Below are 11,110 nucleotides of genomic sequence, written 5' to 3'. Positions count from 1 at the left end.
TATATATATATAAATTTTATTCTTTTCATCTTTAGTTATTAAATATGAAAGTAACAAAAACGTTACCACTGATCGACATATTCCATGTTTATCCAATCGTTGATTTTCCGGACATTGCGGTCTATTCGGTATCTGTATGAAATGGGTGAGACTAAAACTGTTGTTCTCTTGGCTTTGTTGCTGTTGATATCCATCTTGGGTTTGTAGTGAACGATTCTTATTGTTCTGACAAGTCATTAGTGATAAATTTATCACTATCAATACAATTACAAACATTCTCGCCATTTTTAATATTTAAATTCTAATAAATATTTGTCACACACACACGTATACGAAACTAGCAATAAATTTGAACGTTATCCTAGTAGTTAAGAATCCGAGACACTATTGGCATTGAAATCTCAACAATTCCGATTCTTGTTGCATTCTGACAGGTTCCTCCGAATATTTCCGCTATTTATAGTCATCTTTAGATATGTATGATTATGTAAATTACGTTTTTACTACTATTTCAAACTCGCTAACGTATTTAAAATTTTGAAGTGTAGAAAAAGTGATGATGATGTATAAAGAAGTGATAAGAGGACGCTATCCTTGAAGATTAAATCATAATATTTATTATGATGTTATCATGTTGCTTTCTAAAAATAAAATTTAGTTGGAATTAAAATTAAGAAATTAATTAATGATCCCATTTTTTGCAATATAAAAATCTATCTTGACAATATACATATATTGTTACCTTCCCAATTCGAAGTTTAATGGAAATAAACAAAATTTCTATTTCTTTATTGTATGTTTATTTTTTTAATATAAGACATTATATCTCAAGTCTAATTATCTTCCTCAATTTTTAATAGAATAATTAATATCTTATTTTTACGTTTTTCTAATTATTTATAATAATCTGATATTAATTCATTAACAAAAATCGTCAAACTACTCAACATAATTAATTCACTTATTTAGCTCTAGCTAGCTCAACAAAAATCATTTAAGAAATATATGTTATATAAGCAATAAAATTCTTTATTTATTCTATTTTTAAAATATTCATGATACATAGTTCACATTTTAATAAAGATAAATAATTTGTAATTATATTGAGAAATATCAAAACGAAATAGCTTCAAATTTTAATAATGTATTTTAACAAGATTGAAATAAATTTTAAGTGTATGTGCTGCGTTATAATTTAAACTAATTTTTATTGTATTTCTTATATTTTTTTGTAATAAAATGATATGGTATCAAGTAATAATCAGTAACATCAATAATATCAGTATGTATAATATAAAAAGTTTGTCAAATAAGCAATAATATCCTAACTCATATTTAAACAAATAATTCCATAATTACTAGAATTTGAATAATTACAACAAAATTAAGTTGAAATTTTCTACAATTAATATCTGTATAATCTTTTATATATTTCTATTAATATAATCAAATAAAATTATCTGAATCATATTATTGATAAGCTATTTATTTTTCTTAAAAAAATTATTTTAAGAAAAAAATAATTAAAAATTAATTTTAACGTATACATTTTTATTCTTACTTGTAATTATTTCAACAGGTATTGTCTATCCTTATTCTGCGTACTCATTCGAATAATCCTTTCAATAGATATTAAATTTTTTTTATTCCCTGACAAAATTGTTAGCGACAATGCAATAACAACTAATAACAGAGTCATAAATATCAAGATTTTTTTATTTTTAGAATGTGTAAATTTTAGGCAAAGTTCAGGGATAAAACAACTTCGTTGCCTTCGAATATAAATTCGTAGAAATCTTTAACTAAACGTTCAACAATTCCAAGAAGATTAGTACACATTCTATTAAATATTCCATGAAGATTAATACACACATTCTATTAGGTATTCCTTGTGTATTAGCTCTTCATAATCATGTCTAGACGATTACGTGAACAGCTTAACATAATTCATCAATATTTTTATTGTCAACTGCGCTCAAGGCCAGCTATAAAAATGATGTATAATTAATCAATTTCTTTATGATTATAAAAAATTATAGTCTTTAATTTAAGGATTATAAACATCAATATATAAATATATCAATATTTTGCGTAATAATGAAACTGTGGATATTAAGATAAATATTTTATTGTCCCCCATTTTATATTTCTCATTAAAATTTATTGAATTCAAATCTTAGATTAAATCTAATAATAAAAGATATCTCATACGCGAAAATTATGTACAGCACAATAAAAGATATTCCATTATAAATATCTTAATTAAATTTTAACTAAATATTTGAATGTTTTAAATATGAAAGATATACTTTAGACAAAGAAAAAAATATTTAATAAAAGAAACTATCAGTAATTTTAAAAAATTACTTTTTTAAATATATTAACTGCCACATTATTCATTATTTATCTCTAATTCTCCGTTATTCAAATATGATGACGTTAAATTTTCTTCAGATGAAAGTTTCGTTTAGTGATATGTTACAAATGTATTTGAATTTTGCTCAAACTTTTTCATTGATAGACTCTTTTTAAAATTGAGCGTTATTCATATAAATGACACAATAATTCATTAAATAAGTTTTTGGATCATATGATTTAATATAAAGATGTAAAAATAAGATATCGATAACAAATACAAGAAAAAATGTAAATAATGATTCTCAGCAGAAACGCGATTACAAATACGGACTTAGATCTTATGTATATTGAGAACACTTTATTATTGATATGCGAGCAGCAATAACACTGGGTAGTAAACATGTCTTAACTAATGTAAAGGATGGCAGAGATAAAAAGTGTGATATCAGTATTCGTGAATTTTGTAACAAATTAGTCAGTATCGTTGACCATTAGAGCCACGTGAAACCTCCTCTCTTTATATTTGTAATAGCAATCGTTTCATCATCTCGATCGCCTTTAACGGGGCAGTTAACTGCTCCATACACGGAGCAATTAATTATACGTAGTCTGCATTAATCTTTGCAAATTGGGACCAAAATCCTCGGAGTACGCCCTACAATTTATGGTATTCCTATGGTCATTTGATTGCGCAATAAAACCAATCGTCCTAAAAGAAACGCGAATTTCTTTTTTCAACTCTCTGACTTGATTGGATTGTAAACCAACGATGAAAGATAAGGTCCTTTGTCATGAAATCATTATGTATACATAGTGTGTTTGTATACACAGTGTTTCAATATAATTCTTTAATTGACGTGAATCATTATAATTCGTGATAAAAAATCTAAACTATATATATATATATATAATAAAACTATATATATATATATATAAATTTTTATTTCTGTCAAATATAGAACTAAAATATAATTTACTCACATTAATCATTGACAGTATTTAATACTTTAGGTTACAACTGAATAACGTTAATTATAAAATTGTACAACAAATACTTCTTTAATTCCATTTTTTATTTATTCAATCTTGTCGAGAATCAATTTTTGCGCCTCATAAATTCTTCGGAAAGATATCGACATCAATTCTTGCTCCTTAGATGTATATAATAAACGAATAAAGGACTGTACGCCGTTTCTCCCTACCATACAAGGTAATGACGTAAAAATATCCTTTTCCAGTCCATGTTGGCAGCCCTAAAATATATTTGACAATTTTGGCTAAGAAAAAGAAGAGTTATTGTTCACAAAAATATATTAATTTATATTTGTAAACAAAAAATTTACGTACATTTATATATGTATATCATATTTATATATATCATTATTTTTATATTTATTATAAATTTTCTTTTATTAAAATGAATAAATGTTGTAATTAATATTATAATGAATATAATGTTGTAATTATAATAATAAATGAATACTATAATTATACGACGCAAAGGAAAATAAGAAATATAGTCCTCTAAATAATATCACTAAATATAAGTTTAATAGTTTTAATAAAACTTATCAGTAACCTTCATAAACGTAGAGACAGTAAAACAAGCACAAGTATTGCGCACGATAGCATCAACAATTTCGCCTGCACAGATTCCAACTGCCCAATTGTGATAGCCTTTCTTGAGGATCAATTCATTATCGGTATTGATAACTTTCGCATGTAAATCGTTCCAGGATTCCGGATCCGTTCTAGTGCCGATCTCTTTATTTATATCTTTTAAAGGCATGCCCATTACCGCAACAGCGGACCAGACCGGTACTAATATTATATATCAAAATATTTAATTAAATATTTTGTCATAAAATCTTTTCGACTTCTCTTTTTATAAAGCTATGAAGAACCATATAAAGTCGAATTTTGCAATTTAATTCTTAAAATATTGTAAATAAAATTATCTCTACTTCAACTGCATTATAGTATCAAAACATATATCAAAACAAATTTTTATTTAGCTTTGTTATGAATATCGTAATTACATTGCGATTATTATAATTATAATATTTTAACGCTAATTACCAGAAGCTGGTCCGCTCTCGCCAATGATTAACGCTTGAACCGCATTTGCTGAAAGTCCGAGTTTTTGAGCGATAAAATACTGAAATCTGCAGCTGTCTAAAAACGTTCCCAATCCTATAACACGATTTGGTGGAAATCCAGACAGCTTCATAGCAACGTACGATAGAATATCAACTAAATAACATGATTAAAATAATTATTCATGTATTATACTATACTTGTGTAATGTTCGATTAAAATTGATCAATTTCGAATTATAATGCGTTTAAAATATCTTAGAGAATATAATCATAGAGGAGCATGTTGCATTAACATGTTGCTATTTATTAAATATATAAAATGTTTTATATAAAATATATTAAATATATAAAATGCTTATTAGAAAAAGCCAGACGATATATATGTAATTTCTAATATGGCAAACATATTAAATGCATAGTAGATAATAAGAGTGTACCTGGCTTTGAAAGAATGAGAAGAATGCTGTTCGGCGCGTATTTGGAAACGTTAGGAATGACGTCCTTGAAAATTTTCAGATTATGCTCTAGATAATCGGCTGACCGCAGATCTTCACGAGACTGGCTTCCAACTGTGATCACGCATACCATTGCATCTCTGGCACAAGCATAATCTGTCGGAGCGTAATACATATTGGATGATTTATCGCTTATCACAGAATTTTATTTGTTTTCATTTGTTTTGCTGCTTTTACACGAGAGATGTATTTATAAGAAAAATAAACCTATTCTAAAAGATGTATTTGTAAAAAAAATAAACTTATTCTAAAAAATAACTTATTCTCTCCATATTCAAAAATCGGGAAAGAATATAATATGATACAATAATTATAAAATACTTTTAAATTTTTATTAGCTTTATTCCCAGGAAGAAATAAAAATCAACGTGGATCCGATTTTTGTTTCTCATGCATTAGCGATACTATCATTTATCAATTGATAATTAATTTCTAGATAAGCGTGTCGCTTGTGCGTTCATCTTACGGCACATCACATGAAATCATATAATTCATCTTATATAATATATAATTCATCTTAATTTTAATAACTCGATATCATTCAACGTAGGCAATAACGCGGATGTTACCTCTGGCGACCTTATCGTTAATCGCAATCGCGCTATTTAGTTATCGAACGTTAAAGCGTGGTCGTTTTGAAATAATTGCTCGTTACTCGCGGACAGTGTAATGACGGTCTCGCTATTTTTCTGCAGCCTCCTCCCATTGGCTTCACCTTTGGTACCGACAATTCTGGGATTGCCGAGGTATGCTGCCGCATGGCTGATGTCTTCTGCTTCCGCCTTGGCAAGATCCTCGTTCATATCTATGAGGACGAGCTCAGAGGCAAGGCGCTGCGAAAAAATCACAAAGGGATGAATGGTTGAACAGGATAGTGAACAGAGAAGCTAGAGAGTAATTAACGGCAACTAGTTGCTGCCCAGCAGGCAACATTATTACGCACTTCGAATCGTTATGCAACAAGAGCATCAGACCCTCCCCCCCGGGAATCACATTAAGAATGAATGCGTGATCAATCGCACTGTTTGCAAAGTCCCCTAATGCGAGGAATCGTTAAGATCCGATCAAGAAATAGTGTTGAGAAGTGCATTATTTTCGGGAGAATTCACTATGTTGATTTCGCTTCATCGTGATTGCCGCCAGTGTCTAGTGACACAAACGATGTCTTGCGCAGGGCGATAACTCATTCATGAATAATTATGGGACCGGTACGGCTTCTTCTCGTCGGTTCCTCTTCCCGGGGAACTACCGTCCTACCTAGGACAGTCGTTACAAGATTTTCAGTCGTAGCGTTCCTTATAAAATGTTCCTTATAAAATGTCAAACGAGCATGAAGAATGCTTCTACGACCTCCTGTCCGCACGTGCTTCATTTTTCTCCCGCAATGGTTTCTTCGTAACTGTTGGCTATTTGTTTCTCCATGAATTTTTTATAGTTTCATTAACGTAGCATACACTAAGGATATCCAGGAATATCGTAAATGTAACGTTATACGAATCCGTGAAGTGTGACAAATGGCACGGCAAACGAGTGATATAATAAAGGACCACTGGTAATTTATATATCGTTTTTCAACGATAGATCATTAAGCTTCGAGCGGTTCTAATTTGTGCAGGTTAATTTGTGGTATAATGGGATATTCGGACGATCATGTAAATCACTCCGTAAAAGTTAATGGACATTATTCTTCTAGGGCCATCGCATCGCATATAAATGCGTTTTTGTAGTAATGACGACGAATAGTGTATGTTACATGATGTATGTTAACGCTTTACGTTATACACTTTAATATGCTTGTATACGAACAGATGGACGTATTTTTCTCAGACAGATGGTGTTTTCACACTTCACGTTAAGACAAACGGCGGACTAACTACAAAACTTCTCAATATATTATGTTAAATTCTTCTGCTTCCGATCTATTATTGTACACCACTTAATTATCATACTTTATCAAGCGTGTCTTCTAAAAGGTGTAGAGTATCGTGAACTGTTAAAACTTTTGAATAGATCGGTAACTTTTGTTTCGCAATAATCGTAAGCATATAATTTTCACTGTGCTTATTATATTTTACTTATGCTTATTATATTTTAATTACAAATACTAAATAATAAATTTCTTTTTAATATTTTAGATTTCTTCTTCTTTTCTGAATCATTTTTATTTGCATAATAAAAGTCTTATCAATTTCTTTTAATCGGATAGATAGTTTTTTTAATGTAGATAAAAATATTTTTAAGATGTTCTTTTTAATGTATTGCACAGAAAATTATCAAGAAATATTTCACAAAAGAAATAATGTTTGATTATTGGATTATATATTAATGTATATAACAAAATGTTAGACTTCACAATTAATATAAATGTAGAAGACAGAATAAATATTTTTGATCAGTTTCTTGTCTTCCATATTGATCTATATTTAAATAATTACATAGCTGTAAAAACAGTCACCATTGTAAACCAGAAATATTATTATTAGAAATGTATTTTAGCAATGCTGAAATGCAGGTAATAATCATTTTTCATTAAGCCTTGAAACATTTATTCTTGTCGTGATAACACGATGAGAAGTTTGAGAGCAAGTTTTAATTTCCTTATTTTATCGAATCATTTAAATGCTCACAATTTCTCACTATCTGATACTCTGTCCATAAGATGACATAACTACTTGCATATTATCGATGTAGATATGGCCCAGAATATACCAACGAAGTAGCTTTCGCCGAAGGTTCTGCCCATATAATTTGCACAGCTTGATACGAGCCATCCAACATGTGTGTCACAATGAGACAAGAAACTGAGAAAACAACAAGAAAAAAGATGTCTGACACGCTACAGTTGTGAAGAATTTGGGTAGATTCACAAGGTAGACGGCAAGCTGTAGCGTCATATTTTCGTACTTTGCGATGATCTCGTTGATGCAATCTGCCATGCTGCAATGTAAAGTGCAGCAGCACGACTCGGTCATATCTTTCACTTCTTGCTCTTCTTCTTGAAACGCTTCTTCCTGTTTCTTCCATAACGTCTTTTGCTGCCGAACATTCCGGTAATCAGGAGATCTTCATGGTCATGTCAGATAAGCGCCATCAAGATTTCGAGTTTCATAGTTTCGCAGTCTTAAATAATCTATATTGGCTAGAATACAATTACATGTTTCATTTCTAATTAATACACGTTCCGAATTTTTATAAAGACTAAGGAAATCATTTGTCGTCAAAAGAATCAAGGAAGCAGTTTTGAGAAAATCCATAGTAATAATTGACATGGAACGCAGGCAATTTTCCTCAAAAGCTATTATCATGTACGATAACGGATTTCATTTATTTCTAATTAGTACACATTTCTAATTTTTATAAAAACTAAGGAAGTCATTTGTCATTGTCAAAAGAATCAAGGAAGCGGTTTTGAAAATCTATAGTATTAATTTGATATGGAATGCAAGCAATTTTCCTCAAAAACTGTTATCATGTACGATAACGGGTTTCCTAATATCCTAGTTATTCTCGGTACTATCCTGACTCCTCCTCGATAATATATACGATAAATTCCACTATATATTATTTAGTCTCTCGATATACACCATAAGTCCGGCCAACGAGAAGTCTATCGTCCGTCAGTTACGCCCTCTGCGTCTCACCGCATGCACACACCATTGTTTGCCCTCGTAAATTTGCGGAAACCGAAACCTAGAATTAGTCGCCCACATTTATTATCCTCTACCGAATGTACTCAACATATGGATACAACACTAGCTGTTGCACCTTGCAGTCCACAATGCGTTCCGTCTAACAGTTAATTTTCCTTCTTGATGCAACAGATACGAAATTATGCCTAAGCAATACAATGGTAATATATAGTTTCATTTAGAATGTTACAAACAATTTCATATTTCTCATTTTCCATTATTACATAATCGGGACTTGTTAAGACCAAAAAGTAAGTCTATGCGCAACTGTTCCATGAAATTTTTAAAAAGCTTCTAAGCATCATAAAATCTTAAACATCCTTCATAAAATCTTAAATCAACTACTATTATATTGCAATACTATTTGTATTCATTTCGCGAGGATTTCAGACGAACGATGTTATAAATTGCAGTCTCTCTCCATAGTTACTAACATAAATCAGTCAGTTAGAGCCGTCTTGCGGGGGCGCATTGGCCGACGTGTAAATGCTCGCGTTACGATCCGATAACGAGCGAAAGGTTCGGCCCACTTCTCTACATCTTCTATAATCTTCTTCTTGCCATCTTCTTTCCTCTTTCATGTTCCACCTTACTTCTTCTTATAGCCGAATTCCCTCTTCTGGTCTTCTGTGGATCATTTGCATAATAGCCTTTTTGAGCCGGCACACATGTACACACTAACGAGCCTATATTCAGGAGCCCTGTAGACCTGCAGGTACACTCATGCACGAACCTACACATATTAGGGCATTCCTTGGTTTGTCCTTTGTTGGGTGCAACTCGAGGGTATATCTCCCAAGGTCCAACATATAGCATTATATTGATTCTCGACGAACAAATACGAATTACTGCTCGAATCATGTGGACCGGCGCTATGTCTCATTCACTCGATATCATTGTGGACATGTTTAGATTGACATATCGAGTACATTATCGTATCATCTAATGAGAACGGATGGAATGAGACACGGATCTATTACACACACGTGCATTAATCAATGTTGATATATCTTCGAAGTATATAAATTATACATCAATGAAGTAATAATATATTAATATTGACGTTGACTTATATGCATCAGTATTTTTACGAAGTTAATGGTAATTTATGAAATGTATATCAAAATATTACACTGTTAAAAAATTATAAATTTATAGAGTATGCACCTAGAATTAATCTGCGCGATTTAATTTGTAAATAAATTTTTATACTTACATAATATTTATCATAAAGGTTATAAAAAGTATAACAATTTTTTGTTCATTATGTATGTGCCATCATATATTTAATATGTGCTGCTATATTTTATAAAATAATTAAATCATTATTATAATAAAAATACATAGCGTAAAAAACTAATTAAAAAATCAAAATGATACGAAAGGTTAGAAATTAGAAAAAAATCGAAAATTCACCAACTTTGAATAGAATCGCTATAGCGACCGCAACACCCTTAGGCGCACTGCCCACGACGACGACCTTGATACGATGGCCATCCACAAGATGTTCTGCTTGTTTGGCTAGTAAAACAGTTACCGTGTTGCTGGCTACCTCAGGTGATTTCTTTCTCGTTTCGGTCATATCCGCGATACACGGATATTCTTCCACTTCGAGGTATAATACCAAATAATTTAGGCAAACCAAAAATCGCTTGACATCGTGAATATTTCTAATTGAAACTACAAAATTTGACGTATTGTCATTAAAATTTACATAAGATAGGATACGTCTGGAAAAGCAGACAGTCGAAAAAAATATCTTTGACAGGAGATGAATGAAGTTGACAACGGAAATGTAGCAAGTAGATTTACTGTCAATTTGAAATGGCTACATAAAATGGTATATGCAATAAGGTGATTATATTGGTTCTGTACGATTGAACGTGAGAGAACTCTCTCTGCCTTTCGTGTTCAACATACATATCTCGTACGCTCATAATGTACTATATGTACGAGATGTGAACTTCAAGTTATCTTGTAGCGGGAGATATACAATCCGATTAACACGTTCGATCACAGATGAAAAGATGCTATCGATAAATTCAATCGTGCCGTACAGAATCAATTATAATCGAAAAGAATGCTCGTTATACAAAAAGGTAAATGCTCAGGACAGATGTAGAGACGAATCGCCAATTGGACGTATCGTTCCTATGATTTTCGTTTTTCTGCGGATAGAAGGTCGTAAAATTGATCGACAGCTGCTACGAAGCACAGGTGGGATGCGCTGCGTTCCTGGAGAGATACTGCCAATTTGTATTTTACAGGATATTTGAGAAGGGATCAAAAAGCGATTCTTAGAAATCGATTCTTTTATTTCTTATAAACCTCATTAATTCAATTTACTATTCTTTTTCTTATTATAAAAATGTAATTCTGTTTCATCCCAATAATTATTCAATTTCTATGATTAAAAAAATTACATATTTTATATATATATATATATTAT

General features: G+C 30.8%; 2 protein-coding genes across 2 annotated transcripts in view; both read right to left on the bottom strand.

Annotated features, from left to right (window-relative positions):
• The window catches only part of LOC108686002 (L-lactate dehydrogenase-like), a 17,552-nt gene extending 12,465 nt beyond the window's left edge, over positions 1 to 5,087 (bottom strand). The window contains exons 1-3 of the mRNA XM_018191032.1: positions 4,895 to 5,087; positions 4,438 to 4,611; positions 67 to 194 (exon numbers count right to left, since the gene is read on the bottom strand). Coding sequence (XP_018046521.1) covers positions 67 to 194; positions 4,438 to 4,611; positions 4,895 to 5,087 — 495 coding nt within the window. The remainder of the gene's footprint in view (positions 1 to 66; positions 195 to 4,437; positions 4,612 to 4,894) is intronic.
• A 490-nt stretch (positions 5,088 to 5,577) lies between these two features.
• On the bottom strand, positions 5,578 to 10,243 carry LOC108685969. Its single transcript, XM_018190985.1, has 3 exons — positions 10,082 to 10,243; positions 7,813 to 8,007; positions 5,578 to 5,805 (listed from the first exon to the last, which is right to left on the bottom strand). Exons 1-3 carry the CDS (start codon positions 10,241 to 10,243, stop codon positions 5,578 to 5,580), a joined length of 585 nt encoding a protein of 194 aa, XP_018046474.1.
• Positions 10,244 to 11,110: the final 867 nt, after the last annotated feature.

Source organism: Atta colombica, unplaced genomic scaffold, assembly GCF_001594045.1.
Source record: "Atta colombica isolate Treedump-2 unplaced genomic scaffold, Acol1.0 scaffold163, whole genome shotgun sequence".
Classification (NCBI taxonomy): Eukaryota; Metazoa; Arthropoda; class Insecta; order Hymenoptera; family Formicidae; genus Atta; species Atta colombica.
Note: the sequence above shows the minus strand (reverse complement) of the source record. Positions and strands in the feature narration are given on the sequence as shown.

Excerpts from the sequence above, each read along its gene's own strand:
- LOC108685969 (XM_018190985.1), bottom strand. The coding sequence starts at position 10,243 with ATGACCGAAACGAGAAAGAAATCACCTGAGGTAGCCAGCAACACGGTA. Across the intron at positions 8,008-10,081 it reads CTATAGCGATTCTATTCAAA|CAAAAGACGTTATGGAAGAA; the intron begins GTTGGTGAATTT and ends AATGTTCGGCAG. Across the intron at positions 5,806-7,812 it reads TACCCAAATTCTTCACAACT|CGCCTTGCCTCTGAGCTCGT; the intron begins GTAGCGTGTCAG and ends ATTTTTTCGCAG.